General features: G+C 38.3%; 1 protein-coding gene and 1 pseudogene across 3 annotated transcripts; one reads left to right on the forward strand and one right to left on the reverse strand.

Annotated features, from left to right (window-relative positions):
• The first annotated feature begins 530 nt into the window (after positions 1-530).
• Positions 531-15,756, forward strand: LOC122657936 (protein FAR1-RELATED SEQUENCE 11-like). 3 transcript variants are annotated; one of them, XM_043852735.1, is made up of 5 exons: positions 788-1,117; positions 12,372-12,631; positions 12,844-13,850; positions 14,272-14,715; positions 14,791-15,756. In XM_043852735.1, the coding sequence occupies exons 3-5, from the start codon at positions 12,882-12,884 to the stop codon at positions 15,658-15,660; spliced, it is 2,283 nt and encodes a 760-aa protein (XP_043708670.1). In that variant the 5' UTR covers positions 788-1,117; positions 12,372-12,631; positions 12,844-12,881; the 3' UTR covers positions 15,661-15,756. The 3 variants fall into 3 exon arrangements, with proteins under 3 accessions (XP_043708669.1, XP_043708670.1, XP_043708668.1); XM_043852734.1 differs by lacking the exons at positions 788-1,117; positions 12,372-12,631 and adding an exon at positions 531-770; XM_043852733.1 differs by lacking the exon at positions 12,372-12,631.
• LOC122660611 lies at positions 11,104-11,169 on the reverse strand (annotated as a pseudogene).
• Positions 15,757-23,630: the final 7,874 nt, after the last annotated feature.

Genomic DNA, 23,630 nt, shown 5'->3' on the forward strand with positions numbered 1-23,630 from the left:
GAATCTCTTTTTTTTTCCTCTGTCCTTGGCAGTGGTTGGGACAAGGGTAGGGTTGCAGGGAATGGAGGATGGCTGGACGAGAAGACAATGACAGGGGTAAAAATGTCTAAAAAAATAAGTGTGGGAGGGAGAGACTATTTTGTCCAATTTTGTAAACCTTAACTTCTTTTTGTCTATTTTTGTTAACTCAAACATAAGGTGGACAATTTTATAAATGAAAACCCAAAAGTAGCTAATCATGTAATTTTCCCACAAAGTTACCTTTAGTATAAACCGTTACACTGATACGGGGCCGATCCGATGCCATATTTTGAAACCACGGGTGAACCATCAATTGACCAAACGGCGATTACTCCAGGATTAGGGTTGCTGACTTGATGTAGCTCTAACTTACGCCTCCTAGGCTCTCCTAGTTAAGGGGAACATGATCTTCACGAGTCGTGCGAGCGGTTGAATCCCACGAATTCACGCCAATCGCCAAGAACGAAATTCGCGGGACTGAGAATGAGAAACTTTAACCCTTTGTATACCCATGGCGCATGATAGCTTTCCTCTTTTATAACTTTGTAATCCTTCTCCATGGATGCGTGATACTCCTCCCTCCAAATCTCCCCGCCTGTTTCTTCTTCGTTTGTTGTTCTTTCATTTTTTTTCTTCTTTTTTTCCCCTTTTTGGCCTTTTCCCTATTTCAATTTTTCTGTTCGTTATTGGTCGTTAGGGTTTTAAGCTACAGTGGTTTACCCGGCGTCACCCCTGCCTTCCCTGGATCGGTTTGTAAAATTTTCTCTGCATTTCTTAGTTTTGTCTTCAATCTGTTGATCGAATTTACATGGAGTTTTAGGGTTTTGTCATGCTTTGTGATGAGCTACTCCTCTCTGGTGCAGATTATATTGCCTGTCTGGTTTAACAGTAATATTTCTATCTCTTCGATCTGGATTGAAAATTTGGAACTTGGAGCTATGACTGAATCACGTTTGGATCAATTTTGAATGATCATCTTGTGAAATGGAAAATCCCCTTGGCCTGCTATTCGTAGAGAAGCGTATGAGGTATTGGGGGTTTCTAGGTTTTCGACTGATTTGGAATTCAAAACTGCATTCAGGAAGCTGACCCTCAGGTTAGTTCCTTTTTTCAAGTGTGTCATTTCTAATCAACTTTAGGAGACATGCGGCCTGAGACCAATTTATAACAACCCCTAATCCATGTAGGTACTTATTTCCGCATATAAACTTTCTGGTAGTGTAGGATTGAGGACACACACCTAGACCCAGTTAGTCTTAGACAATATCTACATTTTTTATTCTTTGGAAAATATGTACATTTCTAATCAAATTTAGGAGACATGCCTGAGACCAATTTATAACAACGCCTAATCCATTTAAGTGCTTATTTATGCATATAAACTTTCTGATAGTGTTGGATTGAGGACACACATCTACACCAGTTAGTCTTAGACAATTTCTACATTTTTTATTCTTTGATGAAAAATATGTACATTTTTATTGATTCCATTCTATTTGAAATGAGGGAGAGGGTTCCCCATTCTGGCGGCATAAGATGAATCTCCCACTCCCTATCAATGGTAGGACGAGGAATGGTATCATCTATAGGGGTCCCATAATGGTCAGAGAGGAGAGAGAAAATGAATAAAACAAAACCCTGTGAGAGCGTACCTTAAGTGAACAGCGTGGGGATATTTTTTCCGTTGAAATAATTATGCATTCAAACATAATTGGATCCATAAAATGGACATTTATATTGAATCCATATTATTCTGTTAAAAGATCATCTAGGAATTAACTGAAAGTTAATATATTCACACAATTATGTAATGGTCTAACAGCACCTTCATTGTATCTGGAGATAAATTATGGTAATTTGTACTCTGCTAAATGACTGTTAGATGGTAAGCTTTTCCATGATACTGGTTTCTCTATTTTTCACTTATTCCCAGCAGGTTATAGTAGTTGTCGTGGCTCAACTTTGAATGAAAAGGATGCCCATGGTAGCATTTACACTAGAAAGCCTCATTTCTTGCCCTTGTTTCTCGTAAGTTAGCAGTTCTGAATGATGGTACTGCTCATATAGGTCTCTTACCATAAATGGGCTCCTCCGTAGTTGATGCCTAGATCGTTGAGTGCCAGTTATGAGCTACCTCCGCCAACTTGTATGCATTGAGTTTCTTCCCCACATGGCCCAGATTATTGGTCAATTTACATTATTTTCTCTCTCCTAACATGCTAATATTGCCTTCACACTACTACCATGGTGACATTCATCCCAAAGTTCACCAAGTACTCCATTCATTCTTGAAATTTCGACTGAGTTTCTACAATTCTTGAAATAAAATGCCATGCAAATTGAGGGGTCTTCAATGTTACAATTTTATCACCAAATGGACCATATTTCGGTGTCATTTCAGCCATTTTTTGTGGTCTATTTCGGTGCTATTTCGGCTCTTTCGGTGGTATAGTTCGTTTTCAACAAAATCCTAGTCGAAACCGATATCTTGAACCTTGGTCCATTGGAAGCTTGTCTAGTAATTGGATGCAGTCAATAATGTTGGCTTTATTCCTGGTTTGATCCTTATTTATAAGTCTACCATATCAAAATTGGTATTCCACTTTCTTTTTTTTGGGGTGGGGGGGGGGGGGGGGGGTTTGGGGTGTGGGATGGTGAGTGGGATTGGCTGTAGGTTTATATTAGAACAGGAGGGAGATAGTACAGAAGAAATTATAACTGTGCATACAGCTCCTGGAGTCCTTGATAACGATACAAAATCCCTAAGGAAGTCAGGGGGACTCATGAAACTGCCCTTAGATTTGCATCTTTTATTTTATCCATTTTGGCATCTCTCTCTCTCTCTCTCTCTCTCTCTCTTCCCCTCCCCTCCCCCTCTTGCCAACCCCCAACCCCCAGTTTCCTTTTTTTCTTTGAAAAATGAATTTTACTGAAACTAGAGAAGGGCGATATGAATACCCCAATAATCCAGCAAACCACAAGACACATACATGGGTGCCTTCCTATATAATCAGACAGGATCATTCTAGATAGTATACTACTTATTGGATTGAGCAACCTAGGTGAATTGGTTGACAAAAAGGAAACTGGACAATTTACTAATTAACTCAAAACACAAATGATGAACCCAATGGCTGTTGTAAAATAAGAGTGTGCGAATGTAATTGAGAAGGGATAGAGAGACAATGATGTTGACACAATGGATTTAGAGTGGTATGGCAACTCGCCCTACAGCCACTACCAAGAAGAATCCCCTCTTGGACTTTTCACTAGAATGGTCACTCAATCACCATCGCAATATTTTTCCGGATTCAACAATAACCCAAGTGTTTTGGCTCACACTCAAACTTAGTGGTTTTCTAGGCTCACCTCTAACAACCTTACAACCTCAAACTTGAGATGAAGATGAATAACTCAAAAGCCAAATAGCAAATTGAAACTCTTAACAATGAAAACCTCTAGTAGGTATGTATGCAAGATACAATCTCAATAGTGATTCTCAAAACTTGGACGCTAGGACACACAAAGGATATGCAAATTGAAGTGCAAGAGATAGTTGAAATGGCTCACACATGGTCCTTAAATAGGGTCAAGAAGGAGCTCAAAAATATGGCCAAAAGACCAGGTCTAATAGGAAATTTTTTGCCTGTTGGTCGATTTACCGGTACATAGGCTGGCAGGGAGCAGAGCCCTCGGGATTTCATCGGCTGGTATGAACTGCCGACCTTTGGGCTGCATCGGCTGGTAGGTACCAGCAACCCAAATTTGGGTTGTGCAAGGTTTATTCAAGTCTGTTTTTGATGAAACTGGTTTTAAATATTTTTCAAGTATTTTGTTACTCAACCCCAATTTAAAACATTTCCTTGCCCGAGGCCAACAACAACAACAGCAGCCTTATCCCAACTAAATGGGGTCTGCTACTTGGATCCTAGCCCTCCAATCAGCTCTATTTGAGATCATACTTGAAACAAGATCTAAGCTATGCATGTCTTTCCTCACCACTTCTCCTAGGGTCATTGATGCAGATTCATCACCAAAAGGGGCTTATTTCTTTAGAAATAAGTCTAAGGTTGGGTTATATGTATGTTGGGCCTTTGATCCTATGGGTTTTCTTTGTAATAGACCACTTTTATGGGCCTAAAATATGGGTAATTAGGTTGCATACGGGATTAGCTGTTTTAATTCCTTATTTTTGATTTTTATATAATTAGTGGTCATGTGATCACTTAAGTGATCATGTGACTTGTTTAAGTAGTCATGTGATGTAAGTTGAGTTGGATTAGGATTCTATAAGTCCAGTCAGGTTTTGAGCCTATTTCTTTTAGTATTTTAGTTTCCTAGTCAGTTTAAGTTACCTAATAGGTTAAGGATTGGGTTAGGGCTTTCCTTTTTGGAGTAGAAGTCTATTTTTGAGTCTTTTATATAAGGTTGTAAGGGGGCAAAGCCTTGAATGAATTTGATTAATGAAAAGCTTTTGTTTGCTGCCATTGCTGCTGCCCTGCTCTGTTGAGTGTTGCTCCTTGTGAGTGTGCATCTTTGTGGTTCTATCAAGGTGGAAAGGGACTGGTGGAATCCGGTTGACTCCTTACGCCGTGACAGCTGGGAGGATCTTCTTCAATTCGAAGGTGGTTCTATCTTTTACATCTGTTCAAGCTACTGCCAGTGGAATCTCCAGTAAGTTTGACACCCAATTTTTTCTTCTAACCCTCTAATCCTTTCCCCCAATCGATCCCCTTTATTTTTGGTTTGAATCCCATAAACCCTAACTCCATTAAACCCTAGATCTTGCTGCCCAACCATATTTAACCATTAGAATTACTTCAAATTCAAACCATAGCCTCTCCTTAACACCCCCTACACTCGACCCAAGCTGCTGCCCCTATTTGTCTTTCAAAACCCTAAATTTGACCTAATTTCTAAAACCTGAAACCCTAACCCTAATTTCTGGAATTTTGAATTCTCATCTAAACCTAACCAAATCTAGCTTTCTAAACTCCCCAAAACCTGCCTAGTTTAATCTTATAAACTATATTCCCATTATCCTACCCTAACCCTAGGAATTGACCTAAATCCTAGTGCTATCCATTCGAACCAGTAGCCCCTTTTGTTATTTGAGCCTGTTGTTTGGCTCCTAGTAGGTCTCCTACCTATCTAGGACTACATTAGTCATTTTAGGCCTGCCCCTATCTCTGAATCAAGTCACTCCTCTCCAAACTGGAGCATTCGAAGGCCTCCGTTGAACATGGCCATGCCACCACCTTAGACAACTTTCTCGTAGCTTATCTTAAATTGGGGCTATACTCCCAAATCAGCTCTAATATGACCATTCCTAATTTTATCCTTCCTAGTTTTGCCACACATCCATCTCAACATTCTCATCTTTGCTTCCTTGCCTGAGGCCATTTTCCCAAAAAAACTAAGTCAAGGTATACTAAGTCGATTCAGTTTAGGTCTTTTTGGATTAGGTGAGTCACTAATGCCCTAGACTGAGAATCACCTTACATATGCTTAGGATTACAAAAGAGATTACATTTACGAAGTATAAAATCTTAAGACATAAGGAGTTGTCGCCTATTGATGAATTCTTGATGAGTGATCACTTGAAGCTTGATCCAATAAAGCACTGAAGATCTCTAACTTGGTCTTACTGATGGAAGCTTGATCGAGTCCAATTGTGCTTCACCATCATCATGCCATAGATGGACTTACTGTTGTGTAGAACACTACAAGCCATATATGGGTGGACTTACACAAGGGCTCCTCATTAAGGGAAGAAAAGAAATAATAAAGTAGGAGCATGCCAATGCATAGTGCATACGATAAAAATTTGAAAGGAAGACGGTATATTGAGTATCTTATATAAATCTTGTTATTGTATGATACTGTTATTGCCAGGTACTCCAAGTTCCATACAGTGAATGTATCTCCACAATCGCATTCTTCTGGAGCCGAATGGATTTGAGTAACCAAATCCATGTGACTGTTTATACGAAGGGATACACAGAATCCCCTACAATCGACACTTTTGTCGACTTTATGCTGTCTTGGGTATTGGAATTCTTAGGCACCAGTTCTACTGTACATCAGTATGTAGCCTTGTAGTAACAAAACCGTTGTTTCTAGGGAACTTCTGGCCTTCTAGGTCCATCATGAGGATGGAAACAGCAGATTCCTTTCTGTATCTAAAATTTTTCAATTTCTTATTTCCTACTCAAATTAGAATATTTTGCTGGAAGCAAGGTTCGAAAACTTGGGTCTCGAAGCCATCTCGGCCCAGCAAAAAACCGAGTTGGGCCGAGATCTCGCCGAGATTTCGGCGAGTTTGTGCATTTTTTTTTTCCGACTCAGAAGCCCATCTCGGTGGGTTTTAGACCTCTTTTGGGCCTGAAAATCTGTATACAGCCTATTTTAGGCCATTTAAACACAATGGCATTATTAGATTTTGCAAAAACAAAGTCCAAATAGGAGTTTCAGTTAGTGAGAAAGCAAGACAAACACTTATTTATTCTAGAAACCAGGACAGACACAAGACAAACAGTCTTGTTTATGCCTAATATCATTTAATTCATTTACTTAAGATATTATTCATAAATAAGCAAATACCCCCATATTTGAATCCAATAAAAATAGTTAAAAAATAAAATTCCAAAAGGAAGAAAGTCAACCCCCCAGTTCAAGAACAAAAACTGGATTTTCGGCGGTAGGTGCAATTTTCAACTTTCTAATGTTGCGGTTTTTCTCAAATCTAAAAATTTCATAAATCTTAATATGGTAAAACATTGCTAAAAACCAAAAATGCGGTAAAATATTCATTTGTTTTGATGTCCAAAAATATATTTTCATTCAGAGCGATTTTGACAGCATTCACGCACAAATTTGACCGGTAAATAACTCCTTCAATATAAATCAGATTTAAGCAATCTTAGACTTGTTGAAAAGCTTTCAAAGCATAGCTTTCCAACAAGTCCAAGATTGCTTAAATTTGATTTATATTGAAAGAGTTATGTACCAGTCAAACTTAATTCGGTGTGCGCGAATGCTCTCAAAATCGCTCTGAATGAAAATAATTTTTTGGACATCAAAACAAATGAATATTTTACCACACTTTTGGTTTTTAGCAATGTTTTACCATAATAAGATTTATGGAATTTTTAGATTTGAGAAAAACCCCAGCATTAGAAAGTTGAAAATTACACCTATCGCCGAAAATCCAGTTTTTGTTCTTGAACTGGGGGGTTGACTTTTTTTCCTTTTGAAAATTGATTTTTTAATCATTTTTATTGGATTCAAATGGGGGGGTATTTGCTTATTTATGAATAATATCTCAAGTAAATGAAATACAAATACAAAAGCATTTACTTAAATGATATTAAGGGTTCCTGGCGTAGATAGGTGTCTGTTTACCAAGAATTTCCAGCAACATCTCGAGATCTGGCACTCATATAAAGGACCTAGATGGGCATTTTCCTATGTCAAACCGAGATCTCGCCGAGATTCGAGATCTCGGAGAGATATTGACATTTTAAGTTTTGTAGGCTATCTCGACTCGGGAAATTGGAAAACCGAGAATCTCGGCGAGATTTCGGACTATAGCTGGAAGCGTAAATTGGCGCCTTAGGATTGTCGTATGATCAGTTTAAAAAAGTGCTATCATTCTTACACACTGTCACCCTGATAATCTGTTTACTTCCTGTTAGTTGCAGTACACTAATTATGACCTGTTGGCAGAGGAATCAGTTGTTACCTCATTTGTCTAGATATTTAATCTTGGTTCTGTCTTCCAAATTTTCTCTAGGTACCATTCTGACAAAAATGTTGGCAATGATGAAGAATCAGAAATATTTGCGGACGTAGTTTATTCCTTTAGCATTCTATCTGATCCTGAGAGAAGGCAACATCGCGATACTGTTGTATCTGAGGTAAACTCATTGTCTTTCTTTCATGTGAGTGTTATTTGAAGGTTGAGAAGTTTGTCACTGAAGAAGAAGTTTAAGGGGATATTTTGGCATTTTACTAGTGCTTGGATTGGAATATCTTTAGCTTGGGAAAATCTATCACATGTTTATGCTTAGCTTTTCCATCAATTTACAGATTAATTTTGTGGCCAGAATGTCTTTGCAGCAAATTTAACTTACAATAGTGATAACATCTTCTGCACTGGTTATGTGTTTAGTGCTGTGGTTCATGATAGCCTTATATTCTACTGTAAATTAGACTCTCCCCTCATAAGGCTCGTAAGAGAAGACAAGATTCAGATCTCTGACATTGTTGAAAATGTAAGCCTTACACAATTGTGATATATATCAGGGATAGGTTCCTGGAAAGAATTCAAATAAGGTGGATATTTTGCACTTATTTGAACAGTGATGAGGCTGGACTCCTGTAGCGGCCGCGATTAGTTGGGATAGGTTTTGTTGGGTTGAGTTTTGAGTTGTATAATATTTTGTCAATTTTGGGAAGAGATAATGTAAAATGATTCTATTGTAGTTTCTGATCCTATGAACATAGAAAGAAGGTTAATATTTTACCCCTAGAACACATAAAAATATTTTTTGACCCACAGCTGTATCCACAGACCTGCTACCTGACTTTCAGTCTTAGAGATACTGTGGAGCTTTAATCTTTTTAATGTTCTGTCCTCCTAATACTAAGGCTACGTTTGGTAAATGTCTGAACAAAGAACGCCCGTTCTTGACTAGAAACGTTCTTTGGCGTTCTTCGTCTAGAACGGCGTTCTGAGACCAAAGATGACTGTTTGGTAATGATCTCAAGAACGCCGTTCAGAATGAAAATGGTGTTTGGTAAAACCTGTTCTTCCCTATTTGATGTTAATTACAATAATGCCATTTCCTTGTCAATTATACCAAAAAAATACTTGTAAAATCCTTCTCTTACCAACCTTAGCATCAAATTAAAATATCTCATTAACATAACCAAAGTAAGTATAAAAATATGTCAAATTTTAAAAATGCCATTAAAATTGGGTTCTCGTGTGGAGTAGTGGCATAATTGACTATGCTATGAACAGTTGAATTAAGGGGGCCTTGGTGGATTCGAACCACCATCCTCTTGGAACATACTCATGTTCCAAGTGCTCTACCAATTTGAGCTAAAGACCCATCAAAACTGAGTGCAACCCCTTTCTTCTTCTTCTTTCTTCCATCATTATTATACTCCAACTCCACCAGCCCAGTTTTCTTTCCTTTGTATTTTGTTTGTCTATCTACATACTGATATAAGGTAATCATAAATCATGTTTTTCTGCAACTCAATCTACTAACTATAACAACCTGAAATCAATTGACAGCAAAATAAGAAACCCTTCTCCCCCCCACCCCAAAAAAAAAAAATGTTTATCAATTCAGCTAAACCCAAGTATCAAAACTTGTGGATGAATGACACCAAGCTCCTCTGAGACTGCAGATTCCAATTTACATCATTCAACCTTGCACACAGAGTCACAGACACACACACACATACACACAAGGGCAGGGGAGAGAGAGGGAGTTAGCAGAAACCAAAAAGAAGAAAAAGACTTAACTAGCTAGGATGACCACCTTCCCTAACTTTTCCCCCATAAACAGAGAATGCCTTCGGCAAAGTTACAGTTTCTCTACAGAAATGAAAAAACAAAAAGCAAACTCTTGGGTTACCTATTCAAGAAGAGCAAATAAATCAAAGGCTTGTCACTGCCTCTGCCAAGTGCCAAAGGACTTCTTCAATAATGAAATAAGCCCGACAGGAAACACAATGAGCCTATTCTCATTACACATGAACTGATAAGACTTTGAGCTAAAAATATTCAGACCACAGCTAGAACCTAATAGCATTCCTTTATCCTGAAGAGATCAAGACTTCTCCCAACCTCCTAAGCTCTTGAACATGGATATGAACTACAATGTTTATATATACATTGGCTATGGCTGCAAAGATCAGTCACCTAAGCATCATAATTTAGCATCATAATTTTACAAATTGTAAGCCCAAACTTGCTTTCCATTTGGAAAGACTTGCTCAAGCAGTTTATCTGTAAAATTTCTTTAGTTTATGTGTTCTTTCATCTGTGCACATGCTATCGAATCCACATTTCATTGTAAACAACCTTTTGTATGAATGTTGGAGTTGAAGTAGTGAAAGAGTGTGTACAATCAGTTGCAAAGAGGGGTAAAAATAAGGATCAAAAGCACATATTAAAGTATGGACTCCAGAGTGCAGCAGCTCTACTATTCACTGCCACTACCTTCACCCTAAATCATTTCTACAGGTTATTGTACCTCTTGTTTATTTTCCTTCCATTCTCTCACTTGAATCCATATTGACATCAGAATTTCACCCAATTACTTATGTAATAGACCGTAGTTTCATAATTCACATTTCTCATATTCTTATTAGTGGATGAGCCTACTTCTCACAACTGGATTACTATTATTTGTCTTCCCGTATTTTCTCTGTCAATAGGTTGTTTCAATATGTTGTTCCCCAGGTTTCATACAAATCAGCACTGAAGCACCTCTTGGGACCATTTTACAACCAATTTCTACTCTTGGAGGGCCCCAATATGAAATGATACTCAGTATTTTACCAGGTGAATTTAAGTTTCTTTCTTCTCTACTTGTCTTTTCATTACTTTGCAGGGCAAATGTAAAAAGATTAATTAAAAACAGTGACAGTTAACTAGGAGAACAAGTGAAAAAAGTATCCTTGATATGTTATACTATTTTTCAAATCTCTGTTGCTTGGGTCTAATCAAATGAGTTGGACGAGTAAGAATGCTAGTATTTTTTCTCTTATGATTTGAGTGAGGTGAGTAATGGTAAGGCCACCTATTATTCCCAGATTCTTATCTCTGTCAAGTGAAGTCTGAAGTGTGAGGCTGTGAACTGTTATCTTCTTTTCTTCCCTGCTTTTCCTTACTTCATTCTCTAACCGTTTGATTCATGAGAGGTCTAAAATCAAAAGGAAAAAAAGAGAAACCAAGTGCAATGTGTTGATAAATCGGAAGAGATGGAGAAAAAAATGCATAACACAGAACCGAAATGGAGAAGAAGTACCTATCACAAAAAAAAAAAATAAAAATGGAGAAGAAGTTCGGTAAGCAGATCTGTTGACAGAGATGAAAATCTCACAACAATCGGCCAGTAAACTTCTGATAAACATTACAGATTTCAGGAAAAAATGGGCCAGCAATCACAAATTTCAAACATTACACCATAAATCATACATCAATGCATGAAAAACATTACAGGAAAAAATCAAAAAGAAAAACGAAGAACAAAGACCAAATTACAGAGAGAGGGAGAGAGAGAGAGAGAGTCACCTTCGTTGTTGTCAACTTCAGTTGCAGAGAGGGTCGTGCTAGAGAGGACCACTGTAGCAGAAACCTTCAATTGTTAGGGTTGTTGCTCCAAATCCTGAGACAAAGGAGAAAAATCCATAGTCAGATCTTCATCCCAACAAACGACCGAGAGAGAGAGAAACAGAGAGAGTGAGAAAGAGAGAGAAAGAGAGAACGAGTCAGGGAGAGTGAGAGGTCGAGAGAGCAGAGAGAGGAAGCGAGAGAGAGAGAGAGGGATAGAGAGAGAGAGAGAGAGAGAGGAGATCGACCTGCAAGTTCGCCCCCTCCTCCTAACTTCCTTCCCTAGATCTGCCTTTTGGGTTTTTTTTTTGTCTTCGAGGCTTGCTCACGGGTTTTGCTCGTGAATCGCGTGATGATCGTTCTTTGTTCTTTGCAGACCGTCTCCAAGACGGTCTGTAAAGAACGTTCTTTACATCAAATATTCCTCCGGTTCGTTCTTAAAGAACAAAAAACGAACCGTCAAGCCAAACACAAAATCACGTTTTTTTTGTTCTTAAAGAATGAAAAAACAGTTCTGAACACTGTTCAGACATTTACCAAACGTAGCCTAAGGGGTTTCATAACTTTTCTCTAATGCCGTCAAATACCTTTCTCCTTTTGTTGCTAACTGCTGAAATATTTTCTGTGATAAAAATCCTCCCCTTCTCCCCTCTCACCTCCACCCCCCCCCCCCCAACAAAAAAAGGCTGCAATTTGCATGCTTGCTTTGTTATATTTTATTAGCTTGTATGGATGCATTCTTACATGGATGATAACTAATCAAACTGCATCAGTTACTTTCCTGCCTCAACTCTGTTTACGCATATGGTGAATTGACCTCTTTGTTGCTTCTAATTAGCAAATTAGTCGAACAATGTGGTTCTTGGTAGGTCACTCTATTTTGGAGTTCCAGAATCTAGATGCTACCTCTTTTGCTTGTAATTATTTCTAAGTATTAATGGTTTCTTGGTCTTTTATAATGTTATGACAGTCAGCCTCTATGTCCTTCATGCAGTGAAAGATATTATAGTTGTTGCAATCTTAGCAAACTGCAAGTATTACTTAATAGTTGAGTAGGAAAAAATTGCATGCCAGTCAATCAATAGAAAGGAAGCATACAACATCATTGGTTGTCACTGTGCTGTCTTGGTCTTTCTTCTTCTGTAGTAGACCCATAAAGTTTGTTGCTGTTTGCCTTAAGAAAATAAGAATGAAGGAAGATATAGATATCTAAATATGCTGCTTAAGGTATGTGCCTACCTGATCAACATCAGGATTCAGGATAGGCAGTAATGAAAAGGTCTGCATAAAAAACGAGAAGCCCTACTGAGGCATTATGATATGATTGAATGGTAGCATTTTTCCTAAAATGCAATTCCACTGTCTAACTTCCTCTATTTGCTAATCATTAAATGATTTTCCTACTTTCAGTTGATTCATTGTTATGGGGGAAATTCTGTTTTTTATATGAGATACATTATATACAGGTATTATATCTGCCGTCTGATCTCTCTTTGTGGAAAGAATGTCGGAAGGAACAAGCCTAATGGTGGAAACTTCAGAAAATGGCACAGATTTGTCTCCAGATGATATTGGCACCATTGAGGAAATGCCTGAAGACACAATTTTGTCACGACAAACTTCTGTTAACCTTATTCCATTTATTGGCCAACGCTTTGTATCTCAAGATGCTGCATATGAATTTTATTGCAGCTTTGCAAAGCAATGTGGTTTTTCAATCAGGCGTCATCGTACTCGAGGGAAAGATGGGGTTGGTAGGGGAATTACGAGGAGGGATTTCACTTGCCATCGTGGTGGCTATCCTCAGATAAAACCATCTGATGATGGGAAGCTTCAAAGGAATCGGAAATCATCACGTTGTGGTTGTCAGGCATATATGCGGATTGTTAAAAGGGCAGATTTTGATGTCCCTGAATGGCGTATTACAGGCTTTAGCAATACCCACAACCATGAACTGCTTAAATCAAATGAAGTGCGTCTCCTTCCTGCCTATTGCACTATATCTGCAGATGACAAGAGTCGCATTTGCATGTTTGCAAAAGCTGGAATGTCAGTGCGACAAATGTTGAGATTGATGGAGTTAGAGAAAGGTGTTAAGCTAGGTTGTTTGCCATTTACTGAGATAGATGTGAGGAATCTATTACAGTCCTTTAGAAATGTGGATCGGGACAGTGATGCTATAGATCTTCTTGCAATGTGCAAGAAGATCAAGGATGAAGATCCTGACTTCCAGTATGACTTCAAGATAGATGCACATAACAGGTTGGAGCATATTGGCTGGTCCTATGCGTCATCAATTCAATTATATGAAGCCTTTGGTGATGCTGTGGTTTTTGACACAACCCACCGTTTGGATGCCTATGATATGCTTCTTGGGATTTGGATTGGAGTAGACAATCATGGCATGAACTGTTTTTTTGGTTGCGTGCTTCTACGGGATGAAAATATCCTGTCTTTTTCCTGGGCATTGAAGGTAAAGAAAATTCAGTGGGAATATAAGAATCTAAGGATCTCATTACTTGATGGATCTCATACTTGTGTATGTTACTTCTCAAGACATCAGTATGGACCATCTAGTTACTGGATCATCTCTTCATTGTGGGCATAACCCAAAAGTTTGGAAAACCATGAAGATACTGACCTCTCATTTTAGAGCTAGCACTTGGTTATAGAATAAGTTTAGGAAACAATTTCATGAATGAGCTGATTGAAAATGTTATGCCCCCCAATCAAGAGCTGGTAAACTGGTTGAACAGTTCAGTTTTTGAGTTGGTGAGACGCTTGTAACAACATATCAGGACAGAGTCTACAGTTATTTGTTACTATGTTAACAGTTAGATGCAATGTTAATCTCCCTTTTCTAGTTATTCTTAATTTTTTTATTCCTATGACAGACATTTTTGGGCTTCATGAAAGGAAAGGCTCCACAAACAGTCTTGACAGACCAAAATATGTGGCTGAAAGATGCAATTGCTATTGAAATGCCAACTACAAAACATGCCTTCTGCATTTGGCACATCATTTCAAAGTTCTCAGATTGGTTTCCTGTACTGCTTGGATCAGAATATGATAATTGGAAAGCTGAGTTTCATCGACTCTATAATCTGGACATGGTGGAGGATTTTGAAGTAGGATGGAGGGAAATGGTTGATGGCTATGGTCTCCATGCAAATAAGCACATTGTCAGCTTGTATGCATTAAGGACGTTTTGGGCGTTACCATTTTTGAGATGTTACTTCTTTGCGGGAATGACAAATACATTCCACTCGGAGTTAATTAATGCTTTTATCCAACGGTTTTTGAGCGCACAGACTCAACTTGATCATTTTGTAGAACAAGTATGGCATTTTTATTTGGTTTTATTTGAATTGTTTTTAATTTAAGCTTATTGCATATCACCCTCCTCTTTGTAGGTGGCTGCTGTTGTTGATTTTAGAGATCAAACAGGTGTGAAACAAAAGATGCAACGGAAGCTCCACAAAGTCTGCCTCAAGACTGGATCACCAATTGAATCACATGCAGCTACCGTTCTTACACCTTATGCCTTTTGCAAACTTCAAGAAGAGCTTGTGTTGGCTCCACAATATGCCTCACTTCAAATAGAAGATGGTTGTTTCATTGTGAGACACCATACCCAAATGGATGGGGGGTGTAAAGTGATTTGGGTCCCTCATGAAGAACTCATCAGCTGCAGCTGTCATCAATTTGAGTTTTCTGGCATTCTTTGTAGACATGTTCTCCGTGTCTTGTCAACGAATAACTGTTTTCACATTCCAGAACAGTATTTACTTATCCGTTGGCGTTGTGTCAGTTCATCTTCCTCAAAGATGTTCCGAACCACTAGTCCGAGGGATCATGCAGAGAAAATTCAGTTATTGCAGTCCATGGTTTCAACAATCGTTACAGAATCAGTTGAAACAGAGGAGCGGCTTGATGTTGCTTATGAGCAAATTGCCATGGTGTTGTCACGCATAAAAGAATTTCCTCAGTCGTCACATTGCGCTAATGATATTGCCTATGATAGTCCATCTGACTCGATGATTCTACCAGAGGTGCAAGATTCTGATGGAATTGTTCAAAGTTTTACTGCTGGGAATCCCCCCCATGACTCTATTAACAGTTTGGGAAAGCTCAAAGAAAGAAGACCCAGAGATGGAATTGACATTTCTCGGAAACGAAGGCGCTGTTCTGTGCCTTGCTGTGGGCAGTTTGGGCATGATGCAACTGATTGTCCAATGATGGGAGTGGATGGTTTGAACGGAGATGGGCTAGGGTTCTTGTAGAGGAACATTATGAAGGTGGCTGCATGTGTAAAGAAATAGTAAGTTATAAATGTTGATATGCCATTAGCTATCATTTTTCGTTCTTTCTCGATGCAATGGTACGAAATTTTCTGGTCACAATATCCTCTCTTGTTTTTCCTCTGTTCTTTGAATAAATTTTCACTTTTTTATCATAGGAGGCTAAGATCTTCTAGACTTAACATCTTGGTAGCCTGTGAAAGAATCTAAAAGTTTGTTTGCCATTTATGAAGAGAGAAGGGGGGGGGGGGGTTAGGGGTTGGATGGGTTAGTATTGGTACCCTATTCCACCCTCTATCTTCTCTTTTTAGGGAACTCAGCTTATGTCCTAGATTTGCTACTTAGACAAATTAATAATTTCTTAATTTCCTTTTTTCATTTATCTAAATCTAAAGGGAGGCCTTTCAAAGGAGAGTTTCTTATTTTAATAATGCAAATTTATCAGAAGGATAAAATATTGCCGTTGGTTCACAACCTAACTGTTCAAAAAAATCCCGACCATTATTGACTTATTTGAACACTAGGAGCTGTCTGATTCCTTATTTGATAAAAGATGCTTTTAGAAATATAAAACAAAATCAAACCGAAATAGTTCGGAGACTAGAAAAAACTATTTCGTAAGTGAGATGAGGTACTTCTTTTGGTTTGAATAGGCGGTCACTACTTTTTTTTTTTTTTTTGGTTGAAGTAGCCGCGATTTTGGTTGTACTCGGTTCAAATAAACCCACAGCAATGTTGATCGAAATAAATAAGTTTCATGACTTGACCAGTCACTCACCCTCGTATTCTAAGATCATCTCACCCTGTGGTCAACATTCCATTCCTCGTAGTCGTAGGCATAGTTAGTAAATATACGTATTATACATGTATAATATATATGTATTTGAACGTTTCAATGAAAAATATGCCGTATTGCATATAATACTTCAGAGTTGGATAAATTCATGTACTTTAAGGGTTGCCGAATAATACTAGAATAATACGTGTATAATACGTTTACTTAAATATTAAAAAAAAAAAAAACCTAAAGTCGATCTTAACGGTTAAAACAATCTAATAATATTAACCGTTAGATAAAACAAAAAATTAAAATCAAAATCAAACCCTCATCTTCTTGGCTTCTCCAGCGGAAAACGAAAGGAACTTCTCCTCTTGTCTCTTCTTCTTCTTCTTGCGTTCGATCTTCAGAGTTCAGGCTGGAATGCTGGATTGATACTCCAAGTCTCCACCACATAAATCAAAATCTTCGACAGCGCTCAAAAGTATCGTCAACTACACTGACAGCCGATTCAGTTCCATCCTAGGTCTTCTCCAAATTTCGATCTTCTCTTCTCTGCTCCCCAAGGTAAGCCGATTCTTCCTCTTGTCCTTCTTGCAGTGTTTGTGGAATTTGGAGGGTTTTTTTTAAATGTATTTTTCAGAGAACGGAATTGGGTGTTGAGTCACTCAACTTGAGTGTTCGTTGTATTTGGTTTTGTCGTTTCACTATTGTTCAATGGAATGGGTTTCCCTTTTTTTTTTTGTTTTTTTTTATTATGAGTTTTGGGGTTATAAGCTTCTTTGAGCAGAGACAAATAGGAAATACAATTTTTTTTAGGGAGCAAACGAGCAAACCCATTTTAATACTGATTTTAGACACGCCCCCAAGCTAAGATAGTTTGAAAACTTCCCCCCCACACTCAGGAAAATAGGTGGAAAAAATTCTGGCATCTTTCATGAAAAGAATCACCAAAGCTCTCTCCGAACAACATAATAAGAGAATCCTTTCACCAAATCGAAAAGCAAAATGGGTTTAGGAAGAGATTAGAAAAAAACAAAAAGATTTCAGTGGTTCCCCACAAATTCCAGCAGCTGGACCTTGCAAGCCCTGGAAATGAATCCAATCCCATTGAGCAGATTCTTTTGAAAACATATGATTTCAATTTGATATCTATCAAATTACAGGTTTAACAAGAAACCCATAATGAATGTAAAACAAGAATCATCCAGCAATGAAATTTCAATTTACATAACAAATAGGAAACGGAGAGAAACTTACTTAAGCTCTCTCTGTCTTATCAAACAACTGGAAGATCAGACCAGCATGGAGAAAAAGAGAAACTGATTAATGGAAGAAGAGAGATATTTTTTCCAACACAAAATAAGGATATTTATAGGGGCAAAAGTACCTTTTTTTTTTAAAATTATTTGTAGGTTCTGTCATGTTTTAGTCTACGTGGAAACTGTTAATGTCTTTGAGCCAGTTACATAGTTATTCATCCCTCTGTTGCTAATCATCGTCATAAGATGCCTCAGCAGTTGGAGACCATCATGTGCAAGTCTTCTTTTAGCAAATGGCCTGGGAATCTGTAACTGTGATTTTCTTTTTGTTTTTCCTAAAAAAACTCTTATTTCCTATTCATGATTTGAAAAGAAGTACAATATTTTCTGTTCTCTTGCAATTCTTCCGTTCTCTGAGTTTGTTTTAGTGATTGAGTAATCCATAATTGTCCAAGTGTATTTTGTAAAGCTCTGTCAGGTTTATCCCGATCCTTTAGGACATAGAGCCACATTTTAATGTGTTAGATCCTCTAATGACAGTGAAGTTTACCATGAAGCAATGATAAAACTGCATTCTTAATGTGTACATGTCTATTGCATAGTGAATATATACCCGTATTTTTGCTCCCGGATTTTTACAGAACATTCGTATTATACACATATTAAACACGTACTGTATTATTATCGTAGTGTTTTATTGCGTCGAATTTTTCGAAAAGTATTATTGCCGTACAGTCCGTTTGACTACCATACATATCCGTTCCCGTATTATTACCGTTCCCGAACTTACTAACTATGGTCGTAGGTGTTCGTTCTATTTTGACAGTGAGATAGCCTTAAAAAGTGCCCAGCCATGCAGCCACGTTGCAATTTCATTTTTACAGTTGTAGCTTTAGTTGAAACAAGAGCAGACAACATGTAGGATCATAAAGATTTAATGAAATAGAATTTTTTGGGCTGGAAATTTCCTACGCGACCTGCAAGGCTGCAACCAACACAAACATGACATGAGAATTACAGGGTTTGGGTTGATGGAAATTCAACACACACACGCAAAAACACACAAAAAAACAAAAAAAAAAAAAAAAAAAAAGAAGAGTAAAAGAGAAAAGAAAAGAAAAGATACAACACATGAAGGTAAAATAAAGGAGTTGGGTTAGGGTTGAGGGGTATTTGACATGCTTGACCCATTTGATACGATAAATTTTTAATATATCTTAATTCATAAATAAATACCCTAATATGATGAAATGTATAATTGGCATCTTGATTTGATTTATGCATTTCTATGTTTACACCTAGAAGGCTAGAACACAAGTTGAGGAGTATTCGACGCAATTGAAATTTTTAAGTATTCTCTTGTCAATTTTATGTATTTTTTTTATGCGAAAAAGAAGAAATAGATTCCTAGGATGAAAGATTTCCAGAAATGTCATATACAAATGAGAGCCTATTTTGCTGGGTTTTGTTGGAATGTGACCTATTTCAAAATCACCACCAACAATCTTTTCGCACACAAAATGATAATCGACTTCAACATGTTTAATATGTTGCAGTAGTATTGTCACAAAAGATTTGCATAGGTTGGGGTAACATGACATGCAAGTCTCGCAGAAGTCGTCAAATCCAAATTGAGTTTGCAACTCCAAAAGCCAATGCCATGTATTCTGCTTCAGAGTTGGAGCCAGAAACAGTGAGCTGCTTCTTGGCAGCCCATGTGACAAGATTACAACCTATGTACAAACAAAAACTTGATGTTGAACGCCTGAGTATCAACACACTCTACCCAATCAGCATCATTGTAAATAGTTAATGATGAAGAAACATATCGATGGAAATACAATCCATGATCTGAAGGGATCCAGATCTTCTATGGTGCGGGCTATCCATCCTGTCGTGTTGCGCAGACACATGGCGGTACGTATTGATCGCCTTATCTCTGCCCGAACACCTTGCCCGATTGGAGGTAAAGCGGTCATTGCACGTGGCCCTGTGTCTACGCAGCACAGGTAGGACAGGGTAGCGCGCAATAGAAGATCTTTGTTGTGATCTGAAGTGCCTTTTTTTAATGGTGAACGTGAGGAGCATGCATGAATTGTGACACTGTGTTCGCAGCAAACTGCAAGTCCGGACAAGTGCAAGTTAAATATTGAAGAGCACTTACTATCATTAGATAGATAGTGTGTAGGACTTGCACTTTCCCAATTGTGCTTTGGTGAGAATTTCACAGTCGTATTTTGGTTGAGACAAAAAGAGGTCGTCTATGGATTTTTGAATCTGTACACCCAAGAAGTAGTGAATGTCACCCAGGTCTTTCATAGCAAAACAAGCTGCAACTTCTTCACTAGGGATGATAAAAGTGAAACAGAGGAACCCATCACAAGTATATCATCCACATAGAGAAGAAGAACCGTCATTTCAAATATAGGTGGTAATTTTTTCGAACCAGGCACAAGGTGTCTATTTGAGGCCATACAAGGCCTTCTTCAATTTACACGCATGATGGGGCGTCAGGATGTTCAAACCCCCTAGGCTGCTTCATGTAAATATTTTCATGAAGAATTCCATGCAAAAAGACATTTTTTACATCAAGCTGTCGGATATTCCATTTGCGACCAAGAGCAAGTGTAAGAACAATACGAATGGTAGATGACTTCACAACTGGATTAAATGTTTGATCGTAATCAACTCCATCTTGTTGCTTAAATCCTTGAACAACAAGTTGAGCTTTAAAGTGCTAAATAGTCAATACGGCCATCAGCATGGCGCTTGATTTTGTAAACCCACTTGTTATAACCAATAAGATTGTATGAGGGAGATGGAACAACCAACGACTAAGTCTGATTTTGCATCAATGTTGTGTATTCCTCAGCCATTGCTTGTCGCCTCTGAGGGTCTATGATGGCATGATTGAATGAAGTAGGTTTAGAGGGAACAGAGAAAGTAAAGGAGTATTTTTGACTTTGAATTAAAGGAGATCGTGAGGAGTAGTAGCATGTGAAAACATGGAGGCCAAGATCCCATGGTCGCATGATATTTACTGAGGGTTCGAACACTTGACCTCCTTGTTCTGATACCATGCAGAATTGAATATATATATATATATCTTTAAACAGTTACACATTAGTTGAACAAGACCCATATTTATACATATTTACAAAATGCCCTATCAGTTTCACAATTGCACTGTTAATGCGGTTTCCTCCAACAACAACCACCAAAAATTAACGCCACCTTAGGTAAATAGCAAAGCAAAAGGCCCATCTCTTCCTTTTATCAGTTCTAACTCTACCCTTTAATTACTTTTTGCTGCTTTAACCCTGCTAGAGCCTCAACTTGCAATGGATTAGATTCCATGTTCTGATGCACTTTCTGATTGCTAACCAATTATTTCTGTTCATTCTAGTTGGGTTTCCTATGACTATCTACATCAATGTGCAATATATTTCCAGGAAAGGAGGAGTTGAGAATCAAATTTGGTAGCCAGTTAAGTTGCCATTAGTTGAATATGGCTGCCTACCTAACCAGCTTGGATGGACTGCCAGTGCAAACCCTTGCCCCCTTATTTGTGAAGGCTTACTCTGACTTCCAATATTGTTTGCTTTAGAAGAAGGAAAGTTCTAATATGTTCACATTACTAGAACAGATAGCTTGTTGGTGCTTTTGTGAAGCGTGAAGGACATGCTTATCTTGATCTGTACTTCAAGAATGTCCAATGCTTAATTCATTCTAGAGTACAGAACAGATATGCGAGTGCAAAATGGGGATTTCGGAACTAAACAATAAAATGGTTACAAGACAACATTGGATAGTTCCATTGCAAGTCTGCAATGCTATTACCTATAACTTGCTCAAACATATATAACATAATTTCTGAGTAGAAATTGGACTTGGTGGCATGGAGTAGAATAGAATCCTTTACCCTAGTTTTCAGGTTCATCAGCCAAAGAAACTTTGCTTAGTCTGCTTGGCAATGACTTGGCGTCATTGCTCCGTGTCCTTCCTCCGATGCGACGGCGATTACGACCAAGAATCGCTCTTTGTGCCACTGATCTTCCCAAGTAACAATGGGCTGAAGCTTGATTGTTTGAGGAATTTTCAGTCTCAAGAGCTTGACTGCTGCATTCTTGGGTGTCTGAGACATCAGAATTGGTCTTCGGAGCAGACATCTTTCCCTTGCCAAAGTGGGTAACAGAGAGAAGGTGAAGTAGAAGATAATGCAAGTGGTCTTTATAGAGGTGAAAAGGATGAGTAGAAGGGCATAAAGACATGGGAGGCTACGTAAGGAATTGGTGGTGTAATCGAGAGAGAGAGACAGACGGAGGTGGGCTGAGTTTAAGAGTGGTTGGGGCAAAGTTGAGTGACCGAAAGGACATTGTTATCCCTTTAGTCTTTACCATGCAAGAAGTTTTGCTACCTTGAGTTGTAAGAAAACCCAATAAAACGAAGCAGAGGTATCTGTCTTTTATTTGCATGGCAAGCTTTGAGATTCTTTGAGGTTCTTGAAGGAGTCTTGAACGAAAAGAAGAAGATGCCTTTATGACTTTCTTCGTTATGCTTCCATCAATCTGATTGAGAGAATTGTTTCCAGGTTCATTCTATCTTTTTGTCCGTTTGAGTGTTCATTTTTTTCCCTTTTCTCTTTTATGTTTGGATGTTTGATTCTCCTTTCATCTTTGACCAATTCTATATATGCCAAATTGGCTGGACCAGCCCCCTACCTAAGTTTCCTTACCAGGATCGGACGAACCAGATTTAACCAGATGATGATCAGTCTCGGCCGATTTCAATCCAGATCGACCGGGATCAGATCTGATTCTCAAAACCCTGTTCCAATGTAAACTGTCTGTAAGTCTAGGATTAGAAGCAAACCTTTTTCCAATTTGGGAATCCGCCGTAAAGAGAAAAGTGCAATTGTGAACCATAACAATGTGAAAGCCTTTCGAGTTAAGGACTGATTGGATCCTGCTCAGATCGATATCACTGTGCAGACGATTTAGAATCATTGTTTACTTTTTATAGCATGTGAAATTAATTTACTCCGGGAATTTTCTTTTTAATCCTTGAAAGAAAAATGAAAAAGTTAATATTCCACTTGAAGCAATCAAAATTCTTAGATTGACCGGGTTTCAATTCCAGACTTATTAAATACTCTCTCATGTGATCCACCATGAATTTACTATGATTTGAATCAATTTCATTGTGTTTCAAACAATGATCTAATAACAGTCCTATTAACTCCAGTCTCCAGTCTGGGTTTGAAAACAAGATTTAACTGATCTGTGTTGGAACTTTATCGGCCAACTATTAAGGCTTTTAAGGCCTCTTACCATCAAACGGTTGAAATTGGCCCACTTGATGTAACAGAAAGCTCTGGAAATGGGAGATCAAGAACTGCCTTCCTAGTGCAGAAGCTTTGCAATTTACACCAAATATAAAATAAGGGTGCACGTTCTCTGTCCGCGAGGGCATCTGGGGCACAGGCTGCGCCCAGACCACATGGGGCGGGGTTTGGATCATTTTTTTTGGGGGGGGGGGGGGGGGGCTGGCCCATCCCCCATGTGTCTGGGTGTACCCTGCGCCCCCTGCAGAGAACTTTATCCCATAAAATAAATACCTCTTCAAGCTACTTCAACTATAAAATCTAAAAACGAATACAGAAAGTTTTGACACTACAATATGGTGTGGCAAAATAAAGGGTGACAGACTTGAGGTGGCTAAGAAAGTTGATGTGGCCAATCACACGAGGACCAATAGCCCTAGGAAAGTTGATGTGGCCAATCATGCGAGGACCCATAGCCCTATCATCCCTCTGCCAGCCTCACATTACAGAGGTAAAAAAATATTATTTTTTTCTTTAATTTTTGGATACCTGCAAAGAAAAGATTCAATACATCTAAAAACACCCATGG

The sequence above is a fragment of the Telopea speciosissima genome, chromosome 4, assembly GCF_018873765.1.
Source record: "Telopea speciosissima isolate NSW1024214 ecotype Mountain lineage chromosome 4, Tspe_v1, whole genome shotgun sequence".
Taxonomy (NCBI): domain Eukaryota; kingdom Viridiplantae; phylum Streptophyta; class Magnoliopsida; order Proteales; family Proteaceae; genus Telopea; species Telopea speciosissima.

What these genes read in the sequence shown, in the direction of transcription:
- LOC122657936 (XM_043852734.1), top strand. Translation starts at nt 12,882, where the DNA reads ATGTCGGAAGGAACAAGCCTAATGGTGGAAACTTCAGAAAATGGCACA. An exon ending in CTTTTTCCTGGGCATTGAAG is followed by an intron (nt 13,851 to 14,271) that starts GTAAAGAAAATT and finishes TTCCTATGACAG; the next exon opens with ACATTTTTGGGCTTCATGAA. An exon ending in TTGATCATTTTGTAGAACAA is followed by an intron (nt 14,716 to 14,790) that starts GTATGGCATTTT and finishes TCCTCTTTGTAG; the next exon opens with GTGGCTGCTGTTGTTGATTT.